The sequence below is a fragment of the Rana temporaria genome, chromosome 2 (assembly GCF_905171775.1).
Source record: "Rana temporaria chromosome 2, aRanTem1.1, whole genome shotgun sequence".
NCBI lineage: Eukaryota > Metazoa > Chordata > Amphibia > Anura > Ranidae > Rana > Rana temporaria.
Genome location: NC_053490.1, coordinates 157,420,982 through 157,439,225, shown reverse-complemented (window position 1 = coordinate 157,439,225; position 18,244 = coordinate 157,420,982). Strand labels below are relative to the sequence as shown.

General features: G+C 45.0%; 1 protein-coding gene across 4 annotated transcripts in view; it reads left to right on the top strand.

Moving 5' to 3' along the window:
* Positions 1 to 18,244, top strand: part of DIAPH3 (diaphanous related formin 3) — an 844,467-nt gene that overhangs the window by 478,968 nt on the left and 347,255 nt on the right. For all 4 annotated transcript variants that reach the window (XM_040341346.1, XM_040341345.1, XM_040341344.1 and 1 more), the window contains one exon: positions 3,023 to 3,152. In XM_040341346.1, the coding sequence (XP_040197280.1) occupies positions 3,023 to 3,152 (130 nt within the window). The remainder of the gene's footprint in view (positions 1 to 3,022; positions 3,153 to 18,244) is intronic.

Here is an 18,244-nt window from a genome sequence, read left to right as displayed (position 1 = left end):
AGTGACATGCACAAGCAAATCTCACAGAGTGAGACTCGGTGGATACATTGTCCTTTTTTAAACCCTAAAGTATAAAGACATAGACCTTTTTTTTTTTATTACCAATTTTTAGACCAGAAATAATTGAGTCATTTTTGACATTCAAAGTAGATATGTGGAGTATGGGTAAATGGATTGAGTTGAATTGGGGAAGTTAATATTTTTTGACCACTAGGTGGACACTTTTTAAGACCAATTATGTGGTTGTGCAATATTGGGATAAGATGCATCCTTTTAAGGATGTATTTTAGTTGAGGTTTTATATTGATTTAATCAATTGTATGGTATGAAGAAGGATATAGTATTATGATTGTATATTAAACTGTATTTATAAAGGTCAAGACCAGCTATGCATATTAAAATGTATTTGTAAAGGGCTAGACCTGTTCGATCAGTTTTGATCAAATTTATGAGGGAATTGACTCCCGGTGGGTCTTATGAGCATTAACCATTTGCACAAAATGGTGGCGATCGGCTTCATGGTGACGCTATACAGCGAATTGCATAGAGGTGGGATCGCTGTTGGCTTGAGATGCAGACTGGAATCCAGGCGGAGGGGGATGACATCACTGTGACGTCATCCCCCTCCGCCTGGATTGCAGTCTGCATCTCAAGCCTCGTTTTGACGCCCATTCACCCACCGCTGCCGGCCGAGTACCATCTAGAGCACATCCACAGGTTTCCTAGGGACTGACATCACTGATGCCCCCTGTTGTTTGGGACCATACCATACCTATTATTACTGCCTAAATGTGAGTTATGATTACAACTGTGTATTCATTAAAACCTTTTATACAGTCTGCACCCTGAGGCGCCTCCTCCTTCTTGTATTTTTCAGTGTTTTGGGAACATGGTTTATGTTCTCCCCGGATGGCTGCCGTGAGCTTGGATGTATTCCCTTCCTCTCCCCCCTTCCCCTATCCCGTCCACCTGTATTGCCATTGATATATTGTGCCTGTATTGCCAGTGTGCACCATTTATAGACTTCCTTACCACTACACACCATATAGAGCGGACTTGAAGTCGCTGTGTGCATACATTGTAGTATGCTAATTCAGCATTTTGTTCTTCTAATTATATATTCATTTAGTTTTTGCACCATTTAATTGTACATGTTGCACGATTACTGTGTTATTTTGTTTCTGGGTAATTGGTGCATATCCCGCTGAGCGGAAGGGACATCTATCTGTAAATTGAAGAGGAATCAATCGGGAGTCCCATGCTGGCAGATTTTGATATTATTATACACGCTTTGTGGTCTAGTGGGCCTTCGGGCTTTGGTGAATGAGCATTTATATTATTGGTGGTGGAGGACATTTATTTTTGGATTTGTCCAAAGACTCACAGTGGATGGCAAGCATTTAATTAAAGCGCAAGATCTAGAATCATATGTGGACAAAATTCAATAAGGTTTTTATATTTGTATTTTTTAGCACTATTCTATGTGAACAAACTTATCACAAATGGCACATTGATATATGAACTGTATGATTTTATAACATAGAAGTTCATATATCAATGGAAACAAAGATAATTTGTTCCACATTGTCTTATATGGCGTGCAATACTGCATGTGGCCAGATGGGGCGCCTGAGAGACTCAAAAATACTTGGAGACCGCTTGGCTGCACTCGGAAAGGCTCGGAAACATTTGAGGACAGAGTATTTGAGTGTTTATGAGTATTTCTGAACAGCTCAGAGTGTCACCGGTGCCCCCACACCTCTGGCCAAATGTGTTACTGCACACTGCAGAGGCTTGAATCCTGCTTGTTTTGCGAGACAACACAAAAATAATTGCTTGTATTGCGAAACGTTTGTTAACCGCATTACTCACAATCTGAGGGTCCACTGTATATATAATATAAAATGTAAGTATAGTTCTAGCAAATTCCTGGTTATCAAGTGGTTAAATAAAAAAAAAAAAAAAACCTTTGTGCAGCTCTATTTGTCTCAAAAAGTAAAGACAAAATTGTAATTTGGTTACAGTGTTGCATGACTGAGTAATTGCCTTTCAAAGTGTGACAGCACTGAAAGCTGAAAAAGGGCCTGGCCTGAAGGAGGTGACATTTTCCAGTCTTGATGTGATTAACCACTTAAGACCCGGACCTTTATGCAGGTAAAGGACCTGGCCAGTTTTTTGCGATTCGGCACTGCGTCGCTTTAACTGACAATTGCGCGGTCGTGCAAGGTGGCTCCCAAACACAATTGGTGTCCTTTTTTTCCCCACAAATAGAACTTTCTTTTGGTGGTATTTGATCACCTCTGCAGTTTTTATTTTTTGTGCTATAAACAAAAATAGAGCGACAATTTTGAAAAAAAAAAACATTATTTTTTACTTTTTGCTATAATAAATATCCCCCAAAAATATATAATAAAACTTGTTTTTGTGACTGCGACATAATGGCGGACACATCAGACAATTTTGACACATTTTTGGGACCATTGTCATTTTAACAGCAAAAAAATGCTATAAAAATGCACTGTTTACTGTGAAAATGACAATTGCAGTTTGGGAGTTAACCACTAGGGGGCGCTGTAGGGGTTATGTGTGACCTCATATGTTTTTCTAACTGTAGGGGGGCGGGGATGGAAGTGTGACATCATTGATCATGTTTCCCTATATCAGGGAACACACGATCAATGAAGCTGCCACTGTGAAGAACGGGGAAGCTGTGTTTTCACACAGCTCTCCCCGTTCTTCAGCTCCGGGGACCGATCGCGGGACTCCGGCAGCGATCGGGTCCACGGGTCCCACAGCCGCAGTCACGGAGCTTCGGACCGGGTCGCGGGCGTGCGCCCGCAACCTACGGCTGATCACTTAAAGAGGGCGTACAGGTACGTGCTTGTGCCCAGCCGTGCCATTCTGCCGACATATATCTGCAGGAGGCGGTCCTTAAGTGGTTAAACACAAATGCATTTGTTGCAATTTCTGTCACAATATTATTATTATTATTATTATTATTATTTTTTCTCTTTTCCTGTAGATGAAAGATACTAAATCTGTTGATCAGAAGACAACACTTATCCATTTCTTGGCTGAACTGTGTGAGAATAAATTTCCCGATGTACTTATGTTTGTGGATGATATCCAAACTGTAGACAAAGCAAGTAGAGGTATGTACTGTGAAGCAAGATTGACCATTGTGGCCTGTGCTTGTTCATACAAAATACTTATTCAGATGTTATGCTGTATAGCCTGAAGAGTCAGTCTACATCCTTTGTTAGAAAAAAATAAGTGATGGGGGGCACTGAAAAACCTACCGTATTTTCCGGCATATAAGACGACTTTTTGGATGCAAAAAAATGCATCCAAAGTCGGGGTCTTATACGTTGGTGACAGTCTCCGTCTGCTGCGGGCGTCCATGATTTGAAAGCCGCGCCTTCTCCTCAGACTGTCCTGTGATGGGCGGAACACAAATTTTCCCGGCAGCGCCTCAGTTCTGTGTTCCTTCTATCACGGATGCCTTCTCATCCTCGGACGAGAGGACGTCCGTGATAGGCGGAACCCAGAACAGAGGCGCTGCTGGAAAAATTTGTGTTCCGCCTATCACATGACAGTCTGAGGAGAAGGTGCGGCTTTCAAATCATGGACGCTCGCAGCAGACGGAGACTGTCACCGGCCTGGAAGCCAGAAGCTGCAAAACGTGAGTGATGGCACAGTGGGGTGGGGTGGGGTGGGGTGGGGGGGAAGTGATGGCACAGTGGGGGGGGGAAGTGATGGCACAGTGGGGGCAAGTAATGTAATGGCACAGTGGGGGCATGTAATGTAATGGCACAGTGGGGGCATGTAATGTAATGGCACAGTGGGGGCATGTAATGTAATGGCACAGTGGGGGCATGTAATGTAATGGCACAGTGGGGGCATGTAATGTAATGGCACAGTGAGGCATGTAATGTAATGGCACAGTGAGGCATGTAACGTAATGGCACAGTGAGATTTGAAAAAAAGCCTGTTTCTGTCAGCGGTTGTTCTGGCTACCCCTCAGCTTCCAGAAAGACTATAAGGAAGGGGGTAGTCTTATATGGTGAGTATATCCCAAAACCAACATTTTTCCTGTAAAGTTAGGGGGTCGTCTTATACGCCCAGTCGTCTTATACGCCGGTAAATTGTGTACCTGTTAGTAAATGACCACATTACATGGAATAAAGTGACGTGCAAAATAAAAAGTGATGCGTGAGGTATCCAGCACCTACCAAAAACAATACTCAGCAGTGAAATATTGTATGAATAACATAAAGTGCAACAAATCAAATGGCAAATGACACAATCACAAACTTACAGTAGGTGTTTGTGATATTGTGTTTTTAGCACGACAGCATCGCACTGATTCTCGGCGACATGGTGCCGAGATCTCGACGACATCTCGCACTCACTGGAATAGTGACAGCACATCCCAGCAAGCGCGTCATAGAAGCGACGGGAGATCCGACTTGGATTCCCGCCAATTCTACACGTGTGTGGCGTTTGTTATGAATCCTGAGGGGGAAGTCCCCGCCGGATTTTAAATAAAAATCCGGCATGGGTTCCCCCTCAGGAGCATACCGGGCCCTTAGGTCTGTTATGGGTTGTAAGGAGAGCCCCCCTACGCCGAAAAAAACGGCGTAGGAGGTCCCCCTACAATCCATACCAGACCCGTATCCAAAGCACGCTACCCGGCCGACCAGGAAGGGGGTGGGGACGAGCGAGCGCCCCCCCCCCCCTCCTGAGCCGTACCAGGCTGCATGCCCTCAACATGGGGGGGTTGGGTGCTCTGGGGCAGGGGGGCGCACTGCGGCCCCCCCACCTCAGAGCACCCTGTCCCCATGTTGATGAGGACAGGGCCCCTTCCCGACAACCCTGGCCGTTGGTTGTCGGGGTATGCGGGCGGGAGGCTTATCGGAATCTGGGAGCCCCCTTTAAAAAGGGGGCCCCCAGATACCGGCCCCCCACCCTAAGTGAATGGATATGGGGTACATCGTACCCCTAACCATTCACCTGTAGGAAAAATGTCAAAGTTAATAAACACACCACACAAGGGTTTTTAAAATAATTTATTTTTCTGCTCCGGAGGCTCCCCCTGTCTTCTTTATTAGCTCTTCTACCAGGGGGAGCTTCTTCTTTGACGTCTTCGGGTGGGTGGGGGCCGCCGTCTGGTTCTCTTCCACCGCCGGGGGGGTCGCTTTTAAAAAAGCCCCCACCCCCGGCGGGTTTCCTCCGGCGTCTTCGGCGGGGGGGGCTTCTTCTTCCGCTATCCCGACGGGTCTTCTCCGCTATCCGGGGGGTCTTCTCAACTCTCCGGGGGTCTCCTTCTATGTTCGCCGCTCTCCGCTGTTGACTCGGCGCACCCCGGTTCTTCCTCCAGCTGTAGGAGAAGGCACCGGACAGCTGGAGGAAGAACCGGGGTGCGCCGAGTCAACAGCGGAGAGCGGCGAACATAGAAGGAGACCCCCGGAGAGTTGAGAAGACCCCCGGATAGCGGAGAAGACCCGTCGGGATAGCGGAAGAAGAAGCCCCCCCGCCGAAGACGCCGGAGGAAACCCGCCGGGGGGTGGGGGCTTTTTTAAAAGCGACCCCCCCCCCCCGGCGGTGGAAGAGAACCAGACGGCGGCCCCCACCCACCCGAAGACGTCAAAGAAGAAGCTCCCCCTGGTAGAAGAGCTAATAAAGAAGACAGGGGGAGCCTCCGGAGCAGAAAAATAAATAATTTTAAAAACCCTTGTGTGGTGTGTTTATTAACTTTGACATTTTTCCTACAGGTGAATGGTTAGGGGTACGATGTACCCCATATCCATTCACTTAGGGTGGGGGGCCGGTATCTGGGGGCCCCCTTATTAAAGGGGGCTCCCAGATTCCGATAAGCCTCCCGCCCGCATACCCCGACAACCAACAGCCAGGGTTGTCGGGAAGGGGCCCTGTCCTCATCAACATGGGGACAGGGAGCTCTGAGGTGGGGGGGTCGCAGTGCGCCCCCCTGCCCCAGAGCACCCAACCCCCCATGTTGAGGGCATGCAGCCTGGTACGGCTCAGGAGGGGGGGGGGGCGCTCGCTCGTCCCCACTCCTTTCCTGGCCGGCCGGGTAGCGTGCTTTGGATACGGGTCTGGTATGGATTGTAGGGGGACCCCCTACGCCGTTTTTTCGGAGTAGGGGGGGCTCTCCTTACAACCCATAACAGACCTAAGGGCCCGGTATGCTCCTGAGGGGGGAACCCATGCCGGATTTTTATTTAAAATCCGGCGGGGACTTCCCCCTCAGGATTCATAACAAACGCCGCACACGTGTAGAATTGGCAGGAATCCAAGTCGGATCTCCCGTCGCTTCTATGACGGCTTTGTCTCTATCGTGGCAAGCCAGCTCGGCGCTGGCTCCCGCGATGGGGCTCGTAGGTGCTCAATCTCGCCGAGAAAGGGAGCGAGATTGACACAATATCGCGTGCACCTACTGTATGTAAATAATTTTAGCAAAAGACATGATACAAGTCCATATTGACTCAAATCTTTATAGCAGAAATAAAAAGAAATCCTTCACCATAAACTTAAAACACCCTCAAAAGTGCATTGATAAGAAAACTGCTCACCATATGAATATGACCTATTTAATTAAAAAGGTCTATTGCTCTGTAGGGAAATTCTGATAGGAACCCTTGGTTAATTATCTCATAAGGAAAACAAAGGGGCAATCCATAGCGCAATACTGTTTATTAAATAAAACTTGTACAAACAACATAGTGCCTGCTTACATTTGTAAGTGTCTTGGCTTATCACTGAGGATAACTAGCATGAATTTCAATATGGGGGCTGCTCACCACTGGGCTCACGTCTAATCTGGCGTGTGTTCCACTCGTGCTGGGAGAGAAACCAGAAGCTAGGATCTGGAACTAGTGTGACCGGAGGCGCCTCAACGTACGTTTTGTGAGAATCATGTCAAACACACATTATATATATATATATATATATATATATATATATATATATATATATATATATATATATATACATACACACACATGCATTATAGAGGCAATCACAGCTTGCATAGTAGATAGATAAAAACAGTAGTGTTTTTTTTTTTAATTGTAGATGTTTTGATGAAGTCCAATTGTTAACAATCAAAACACTGCTTGTGTGTATGTATAATTGTATATATGAAATCAGTTATGGTGCCCAAGGGATGGTGTATCGTTTTATGGTTGAGCAGGGAAGCAGCAAGGAGGAGTTTGTTGCAAGGATTCTATCTGTTTACAGGTTGGTTGGTTGTCAGTCTTCCACCACTCTTTCAGCTGGTCTAGGATTTTTGCACAATATTATGCCAGGATCTTGGGTGCTCCCAAACCACCTTGTTGGACAGGGGTCCAGACCCGTGCACTAGGGTGGGTATAAAGGCTAAGTATGGCCGATAAGAATCTTCCTTACACCGCTTCCACATAGGACCAATGGACCCTGTTGAATGCCTTCTCTGTGTCCAGACAGGAAGAGAGAAGGTGTGTGCCTTTACTCCATCCATTGTATGTGATCTATGAAGCGTACCAGTACCCTCCAATGCTTGTCAGCCTGGTACAAACCCAATCTGATCTGGATGTATAATTTGGGGGATAACCGCAGAAAGATGTTGGGCTAGGAGTTTTCCATATAATTTTGTGTCTGTGTTCAGGAGCGAAATTGGGCAGTAATTGGCATGATTGTCCGGTGTCTTACTGTGGGGATAATGCCTGTTGACGCAAATTTGTTATACATGTTGCAAAGGTGAGGAGGGTAGAGAAGTGTTTATAGTATTCTTTGTGCAAGGGGAGTTTTTTTTTTTTTATAACTTTGAGGATTTCCTCTGAAGTCAAAGGTGCTGAGAGGGATTTGCATTATGTGGGGGATATAGAGGGAATGTGAATGGTCAAAAGGAAATTTAAGATGTTGTTGGGTCTGAATCTTTAAGGTTGTAGAGTTTGGCGTAGAAGTCACTAAACTTGTTTGCTATGTCGAGAGGATTACTTAAGCCAGGTATGTCCAAAGTCTGGCCCGCGGGCCAATTGTGGCCCACGTTCTGGGTTCAAACGGCCCGTCTGGTAATTTGGACATGTATATCTTTTGTGACCCCCAAGGAATCCCCGAGCACTGGTCAGAGAGCCTGGTCGAGACCTTCTTGCATGTGCATTCTCCCATTCGTCGTCCTCCAGCCCACCCACATCCCCCGACCAGCGGTCTTTCAGCTGAAATGCGAGAGTCACCCCGGATGTGCGAAGAAGGGAATTGTAAATTATTGAAATAAGTTTACGGGAATCTTGACCCGTCAGGACACCCAGAATGTCCAACCGGTCAACATCAGGGGGGGGGGGCATCTCGGAATTGAGTCTGGAGGGCATGGCGGAGCTCGAGGAAACAAAAGTACATTAAGTTGGGGAGGCCAAAGTTGTCCTTAAATTGTTGACTTTAGGACATTATTACAATAAGCATCTGACAGAAACCTCACCCCCCAGTGGAGCCACAGAGCATGGTCAGGTACGGTCAGCAATTCACGTAGGCCAGGGTTGTCCCATAGGGGCGTATGAAAGTGGGTATGTGACACATTCAGTCTTCGCCTCACCACCTCCCAAACCCTACAATGATTGTACAACAGTCCCTTAGGATAATCTGAAAGGGGTGAGAGCTCTCAGTGTCATACTGAGAGTATATCAGGGCCCTGTGGCGATTCTTATCCTGTTTATTGAGGTAGAAAAAGTGGGAGAGTTGCGCCGCCAGATAATACATGTTAAAGTCGGGCAAAGCTGCGCCCCCCAGCTCAGTTGGGTTCTTCAACGTTTGCCAGGATAATTTATGACGGGCAGTACCCCAAACAAATTAATTCAGAAGGGCTTCAATAGATTTAAAGAGTCTAAGAGGTAGATAGACTGGAGCATGCCAGAGGACATATAGAAACTTGGGAAGGAGGAACATCTTAATGAGATTAATCCGACCCATGACGCCAAGGGGTAATTTGGCCCATTTCTGAGTTTTGGCTTTAAGGTGTTGTATCAGAGGCTCTATGTTAAGCTTAACAAAGTCTTTCCGGTGAGCCGGAGATCATGATTACAAGATATTTCAAGGAGCTGAACTCTAAGGAGTGGGGAGGATGCCTGGATCACAGAGGGAACGCCTATGTCTATGGGAACGATCTGGGACTTATCCCAGTTAATCCTCAGGCCAGAATAGTTGCCAAAGGTCTGAATTGTCTCAAGGGCTGTCTGTAGGGAAGGACCTGTATCAGCTAGATATAACAACATGTTGTCTGCATAGAGACTAATTTTCTCTACCAGATCCCCTCGCCGCAAGCCCTGGATACCTGGGTGTGCTCTGAGGGAAGAGGCCAAAGGTTCCAGAGCATACAGCAAGGGGGACAGGGGGCACCCCTGACGTGTACCCCTGGACAGAGGAAAGGGGTCAGACACCCTGTCATTGACCAATATCCTGGCGCATGGGCTCTGGTATAGGAGACAAATCCACTGAACAAAACGGAGCCCAAACCCGAAACGCGTCACATTCCCAAAGGTACTCCCACTCGACTGAGTCGAACGCCTTAGCGGCTACCAGAGACACCACAGCTCTGGACCCCCATCTGATCATGACAAGCCTGAATATTCATATGAAGCCTGCGTAGGTTATAGGCTGCGTTTTTAGCTGGCATGAACCTCGTCTGATCCGGATGGATCAATGTGAGAATAACGGTATTCAGACACAGTGCCAGGACCTTGGCCAAGATTTTAATGTCCAGTTGAAGTAGGGATATCGGGCGATATGATTCTGGGAGCTCTGGGTTCTTACCCGGCTTAGGAATAAGCACTATATAGGCTTCGCTCATCAAAGGGGGCAGGGATCTGGAGTCGAATATGTATGTAAACAACTCTTGAAGCCTATAGGGACCAGGGTTTCACTATAAGTCACATAAAATTCAAGGGGAAGGCCATCCGAGCTAGGCGCTTTAGATGAGCTAAGAGAGGACATTTCCCTCGCTATCTCATCCGTGGTAATGGGGGCCTCCAACATCTCAACCTGAGATGGTGTGAGAGTGGGAAGATCTATACCATGCAACAGCTTAGCAATCTCCGCCCTCGGGGTCTGACGGCAGAACTCCCGAAGAGGTACGGAGGGAGACCACCGTCGATGGTTTGTGGGCCAAGTAGGCCAAGAGGCACCCCGCCCGTTCTCCGCACTCGTAGAACCTTTGTTTGTTGTAGAAGATTTTCCTCTCTGCCTTTTTCAAAATGAAGACCATTCACTACCCTGGTCTGTAACTTCAACTGAGCTGCTGTTGAGGGGGAGGGATCATTAGTGAATTCATGTTCCGCGGTCGCTAGAGAGTGCTTTGCCTGTTCAATTACCCCAGCCAACGTTTTCCGATATCTAGAAATATGTTGGGATAAGTACATACGAGCATGGGATTTAAATGAATCCCATACCACCCCGAATGGGGCAGTGAAGAAGTGCCTGCCTCCTCCAAGTCAGGAACTACTGACAGCCAAAAGGGGTTAAGCTTCTACATGTAGGAAGGTGGGGCAAGTCTAAGTTCAATCCAGTAGAAGGGGTGGTCAGACAATATACAAGGGTTAAACCCGACGTTACCCAGAATGGGAAGGAGGGTGTCGGAGATTAAAATAAGGTCTATCCGTGACATTGTATTGTGCGTCGTCGGGAAACATGAGCATCTCTTATCTAAGGGGTGTAGATGTCTCCAAGTGTCCACTAGAGCCAGATCAAGGAGGAGTTTGCCAAATCTGGTCTTCGAGTGGGCAGGGGCATCGGGAGGGTTCGTCAGGAGTCTGTCCAGGTCCCTATTCACTACATTATTAAAGTCTCCCAGCCACATCGCTGGAACAGTGGGGAACTGGGACATGAAAGCCAGCCCTTCAGTCAAGACCGCAAACTGAAACAGGGGGGCATAAAACGCCATTATCAGCAATTCCAAGCCGTTCACCCTAGCATGCAAAAACAGAAATCTGCCCTGGGGGTCAGATCTAAGCAGTAGTAAGGTGAAGTGCGTCGTCTTAGCTACCAATATAGCCACCCCCTAGAGCTGGGCCTCATATACCCATCCCACCCAAGGTTTCTTTAAGGACATCATCAGCTGGCCAGTAAAATGCGTCTCCACCAGCACCATAATCTCTGCCCGCTGTGCTTTGAGACAAGAAAGGACTGCATTGCATTTGGGTCTAGCCCTAATCCCCCTCACATTCCACGTAATACATTTCAAAGTAGGCACATCACCATGGTAACAATATCAACATCCCCGTCGCCCTGAGCCCACGCAAGGCTATCCCGTACCCCCCCCCCCACAGGTGGGGGGGCCCGTGACACCGCCAGCACTGCCCAAAGCGAACAGGAGAATGGGCTGCACCACGTGCCACCGGGTCCCCAGCAGCACATTACCACCTGATAGGTCAACACAGCATAGAACACCCATATCTTCAAATAGACACCTACAGTACTCTGCAATAGAACAATACCAATTGAGAACATTAAACCAAACAAACATAAAACAAATGAAAAAAAAACTTAACACACTGGGGTGGCCGGCATGGCCGGCCCAGCCGCCCGACCGACAATAAGCAGTCAAGGCAAACCATAGCCGGACAGACCAGGGAAACCATTCTTGTGTACCAGAACAAACAGTACAGTTAGCATCAAAAATACCGAGGCCCGTGTGGACTCTCGGATCTAGAGGAGCGATTATTTGCTGCAGAGCTAGCGGCAGCGCGAGGAGTGAGACCCCCAGGCTTAGGCCCCCAGGATAGCAAACACGGAGAGCACAACAGGATGACGAAGGTTGAGTCCATGTCCCAGGTGTCATGAGGGGCCGAAACTTGCCATAAAAGTCAATTTAGTAGGGCTAAAAATTGAATGTACAGTCAGGGACAGAGAGGTAGGAACAGACGGGCAAGGAAGGGGGATCACTGCATATGGATCAAGACCAGGGAAGGCAAGGATCCATTCAGGATGGGAGAAAGCGAAGTCCTATAGAAGGGGTAGAAGGCACAGTACCTGTTGTGTGGATCGTCCTGAGCTCCATAAAAAAGTCTGGGCATAATAAGGGTCCACCACGTCTGCTCCTATGTTATAGGACAGGTGTATCCCAGCGAGTGTCAGCCAAATATTCAGGCAAGGTCACAAGCAGGAGCTGCCCTGTTTTCCAGCCATGCAAAGACAGCCTCCAGTGCATCAAAAAAGTGTGTCTTGTCATCCCCGACCACCCGAAGTCTGGCCGGGAAGAGCATGGCATAGGAGTAATGGGGCACCCGCAATTGCTGCTTAGCTTCATTGAAGAGAGCTCTTTTCTTCTGGACCTCCGCTGAGAAGTCCAGAAATACCCTGATCTCACTGTTCTTGTAAGGGATGTTGCCCTTCAATCTGGTGAGACACTTTTCAGATATATATTTGTAAAAAAAAATTAAAACCATTTATCATTTTCTTTTCTCATCACAATTGTGTCAGTTTGAGTTGGTCTATCACATATTTACATTTTTAGTTGTAGCATGACAAAATGTGAAAAATGTCAAGGGGTATGAATACATTTTCAAGACACTGTGTTTAGTAAATTGAATGCCTTACTTGTCCTCTTTGCAGGAAGACAGAGAGGGGCTCAGGCATCGAACACCACAATTGACAGGCATATTAGGCAGGCTGTTTCCCTCTGCTACCAGACTAAGGTCCTATCCATTTCATTTTGTAAATGTGCATTCCACAACAGCCTTATCAAGGTCTTGGGAAGAAAGGGCTGATGCCTCCCCATAAAAAAATGTGTAAGGCCTCTACATGGTCCAGTTTTTCAACATTCATAAAGAACTATTGGTCAGATCTCTTGAGCAATCAAGAGCAGGTATTTGGCTCTAAGGTCCTCCTTGTGGTGGCCCCACCCTAGGCTAGTAAGTACTTGCTTATCATCTTATCGGCTGTCATTGAAGACGACGTGGGAAAAAACTGAGTTAGACCTACCAGTAACTCTTATCTCTAGGAGTCTTGACATTTGGTGTAAAAATACCATATTGCACCACTACGCTGATTTGTCAATTTGTATTTATTGGTGTACTTTTTTATTTTGTTTTATGAACTTTGGATAAAATGGGGCCCTACATCACCTGTTGTTTCTTTTAGTCTAAGATAGCTTTAGATAAAATAAATATTGGCTTTATTACAAAATATTTTTGGATTATTTATTAAATACTGTTATTCAATTTCAAAGAAAATAGTCTATCACATAGAACAGGGGTAGGCAACCTCGGCCATCCAGCTGTTTTGAAACTAAAGTCCCATAAGGCGTTTCAAGACCCAGACAATCACAGGCATGCCTCCTAGAAGCAACGGAATAATGGGATTTGTAGTTTCACCACAGCTAGAGGGGGCCGGGGTTGCCTACCCCTGACCTTGAACCTCTAATAAAAAATAAATACAAAATCTTCTGAATGCTAAAAACATTTTTTTTTCTTGCTTTTTTTAGCTTTTTTTCATTCAAATAACAGTTTGGTTCTGATTGGTCATTTTGTAAAACAGTTCATATTGTTGGTGCGTTGTCAAATGATATTCAATGTGTTCCTCTGTTCCATACTTCCTTCTTAGACTAGCTGCTTTTCCGATAGTAGGATTTTAATTACAAGTAGATAAATGATGATTAGTGTCCCATTGATTGGTAGTATGACATATCTAAATCTAAGTGGCAGAGAACAATTTCCCCCTAACGTGTTTTTTTTTTCTTGCATTACTAATTTAAACTGACTGACCATAGAGGTGGAAATTGATGAATTATTAGGAATGTCATATTGCTGCAGGGACTTCTCAGAACAAAATTACAACTGGCACAATTCACAGCATTGGCTCATCATTGCTATGTTTTCTAGAACGGTTCAGGGGGAAATTTCTTCTACTGAAAAAAATAAAAAAATAAAACTATATATATAAATGTATGTATATTCAGTTGTGCTTATAAGTTTACATACCCTGGCAGAATTTATGATTTATTGGCCATTTTTCAGAGAATATGAATGATAACACAAAAACTTTTCTTCACTCATGGTTAGTGTTTGGCTGAAGCCATTTATTATCAATCAGCTGTGTTTACTCTTTTTAAATCATAATGACAACATAAACTACCCTTAATACAGTGTATTGCCCCTTTAACATCAATGACAGTTTGAAATTGTTTGTGGTATTTGTGGATGAGGCTCTTTATCTACTCAGATGGTAAAGCTGCCTATTCCTTGTGGCAAAAAGCCTCCAGTTCCTGTAAATTCTTAGGCTTTCTTGTACGAACTGCATGTTTGAGATCTCCCCAGAGTGGCTCAATGATATCTAGGTCAGGAGACTGAGATGGCCACTCCAAAACCTTCACTTTACTCTATTGTAGCCAATGACAGGTCGACTTGGCCTTGTGTTTTGGATCCTTGTCATGCTGGAATGTCTAAGTATGTCCCATGTGCAGCGTCCTGGCTGATGAATACAAATGTTCCTCCAGTATTTTTAATAACATACTGCATTCATCTTGCCATCAATTTTGACCAAATTTCCTGTGCCTTTGTAGCTCACACATCCCCAAAACATCAGTGATCCACCTCTGTGTTTCACAGTAGGACTGATGTACCTTTCATCATAGGCCTTGTTGACTCCTCTCCAAATGTAGCGTTTATGGTTGAGGCCAAAAAGCAACATTTTGGTCTCATCACTCCAAATTACTTTGTTCCAGAAGGTTTGAGACTAGTCTCTGTGCTGTTTGGCGTATTGTAAGCGGGATACTTTGTGGCATTTGCTTAGTAATGGCTTTCTTCTGGTGACTCAACCATGCAGCCCATCTTTTTTCAAGTGCCTCCTTACTGGGCATCTTGAAACCACACCACATGTTTTCAGAGATTCCTGTATTTCACCTGAAATTATTTGTGGGTTTTTCTTTGCATACCAATTTTCCTGGCAGTTGTGGCTAAAAATTTTAGTTGGTCTACCTGACCGTGGTTTGGTTTCAACAGAAACCCTCATTTTCCACTTCTTGATTAGAGTTTGAACACTGCTGATTGGCATTCTCAATTCCTTGGATATCTTGTTATATCCATTCCTGTTTTATACAGTTCAACTACCTTTTCCTGCCGATCCTTTGACATTTTTTGTTGCTTTCCCCCATGACTCCGAATCCATAAACATCAGTGCAGCACTGGATGAAAGATGCAAGGGTTGGCTAGGAGTCCAGAAACTCATTAACCTTTTATACACACTAATTACATGCAAATACAGTAGATCACAGGTGAGGATGGTTACCTTTTAATAGCCATTCTAACCCCTTTGTGTCAATGTGTGTGCATGTTATCAGACCAAAATCACCAGGGTATGTAATCTTTTGATCAGGATCATTTGGGTAGTTTCTGTTGACATTATGATATAAAAAGAGTAAACACAGTTGATTGATAATAAATGGCTTCAGCCAAACACTAACCAGCTGTTAGTGTTATCATTCATATTCTCTGGACAAATGGCCTAGAAATCATAAATTCTGCCAGGGTATGTAAACTTATGAGCACAACTGTAACTATATATATATATATATATATATATATATATATATATATATATATATATATATATATATATATATATATATATATATATATATATATTACGACCGATAGATCGGCCGGACGATATTTGGCGTTTTTTAATTAATCAGCATCGGCCGATTTGTGCTGTAAAAAAGATTTAAACTTCAGCAGTGCGACTTACAAAAAGCTTCTGTAATAGAAGTTAATGCAAGTTGTCTGAGAAGTTTCCAGTGGAAGCGACTTCTCTCTCCTGGGCAGCCTGCCAAGTCGGAGAAAAGATACACAAAGTTGCTACTTATCAATGAACTGAACTCCATGTAGAAGGAGTTTTCAGTTTAACCATTTAAAGGCTACAGTAGGGATCGAAACTTGGGGCACCCCAGGTAAAAAATTGTATTAATGTTCATAACGAAGCCAAGGAAAGACATAATTTTTTTTTGTTTTCTGTAATTTTGAAAGTGTAAATGATGGAAATAAAATCTAACTTTTTTTTGACATATTATAAGAATGTTTAATCTGCAAGTTTTACCTGGGGTGCCCAAACTTTCGATCCCCACTGTAAATCTTTTTTGACACTTGTTGCTTACAAGTAAAACTCCTGTATTTTCTGCTAGAAAATCACTTGGAACCCCCAAACATTATATATTTATTTTTTTAGCAGAGACCCTAGGAAATAAAATAGTGATTGCTGCAATATTTTATGTCACACAGTATTTGCGCAGCGGTCTTTCAAACGCAATTTTTTTTGAAAAAAATATGCTTTAACGAATAAAAAAAAATAAACAGTAAAGTTGGCCTATATTTTTTTTTCGTCCAAAAGTTTTCATTACCTGTTTTGTGTATTAAATGATATATATATATATATATATATATATATATATATATATTTTTTTTATATCTAAATTATACATACAAGTGCACTGATTGGAGGCTTGTTGTACCAAATGTCCCCCCCCCTTCCAGTGTCACATTTGGTACCTTTCAGGGGGGAGGGGGGAGCAGATACCTTCTTAATCCCAGGTATTTGCTCCCTCTTCCGGGCATAGATCACCACAGTGACTGTGGTGACCTACACCACATCTGGCGCCTACTCCGCCCCCAGCTTTCTTCTGGGAGACGCACAGGTCCCAGTAGACAGCAGGGACCAGTGGGATTGCACAGCATGACTCGCGCATGCACAGTAAGGAACCAGGAAGTGAAGCCGCAAGGCTTCACTTCCTGATTCCCTTACCGAAGATGGTGGCGGCAGCACCTGAGGGAGAGATTGGCTTTGGGTGCCAGCATTGCGTGCACCCAGGACAGGTAAATGTCCATATTTTAAAAGTCAACAGCTGCAGTATTTGTAGCTGCTGACTTTTTAAAAAAAATCCGCAGAACTCTGCTGCTTTCACACTGGACCATCATTCTAGCGGCGCTATTTGGCTGCTAGCAGGGAGCTTATATGCCAGCTAGTGGCCGATGAAGGGGTTAAATGCTCCCATGTAGCGCCACTGCAGAAGCGCTTTACAGGCACTTCGGCAGCTGTGGTGGAGGAGCGGTATACATCGCTCCAAAGATGCTGCTTGCAGGACTTTTTTTTTTTAACGTCCTGCCAGCGCACTGCCTCAATGTGAAAGCACTCGGGCTTTCATACTGAGACTGCAGGGGAGCAGTTTTTCAGGCACTTTACATGCGCTATTTTTAGCCCAAAAGCGGCTGAAAGGGGTCTAACTGTTAGATTTTATGAGATGAAGGGGGGGGGGGTGGAATCGGCCTAACATATCGGCCCAAAAAAAATTGGCATCATAAATTGGCTATCGGCCGCCGCGATTTCTAAATATCGGCATCGGCCATAGAAAAACCCATATCGCTCGACCTCTAATATATATATATATATATATTTTACACACACATACAGTATCTCACAAAAGTGAGTATACCCCTCACACTTTTGTAAATATTGTATTATTTCTTTCCATGTGACAATACTGAAGAAATGTACAACTTGTATAACCACTGGCAACAAAAGTGAGTACACCCCTAAGTGAAAAGTATCCACATTGGGGCCCAAAGTGTCAATATGTTGTGTCCACCATTATTTTCCAGCACTGCCCTAACTCTCTTGGGCATGGTGTTTACCAGAACTTCACAGGTTGCCACTGGAGTTCTCTTCCACTCCTCCATGACAACATCGCTGAACTGGTGGTTGTTAGAGACCTTGCGCTCCTCCACCTTCCATTTGAATATGCCCCACAGATGCTCAATAGGGTTTAGATCTGGAGAAATGCTTGGCCATCAGATTATTTAGCAAGGCAATGGTCATCTTTGAGGTTGTTATCATGTTTGAATACTGCCCTGCGGCCCAGTCTCTGAAGGGAGGGGGATCATGCTCTTCTTCAGTATGTCACAGTACATGTTGCCATTCATGGTTCCCTCAATAAACTATAGCTCCCCAGTGTTGGTGGCACTCATGCAGCCCCAGACTGACACTCCCACCACCATGCTTGACTGTAGACAAGACACACTTGTCTTTGTACTCCTCACCGGATTGCCCCCACACACGCTTAACACCATCTGAACCATGTACGTTTATCTTGGTCTCATTAGACCACAGGACAGGGTCCCAGTAATCCATGTCCTCAGTAAACTGTTTGCAGGCTTTTTTATGCATCATCTTTAAGAGGCTTCCTTCTGGGACGACTGCCATGTAGACC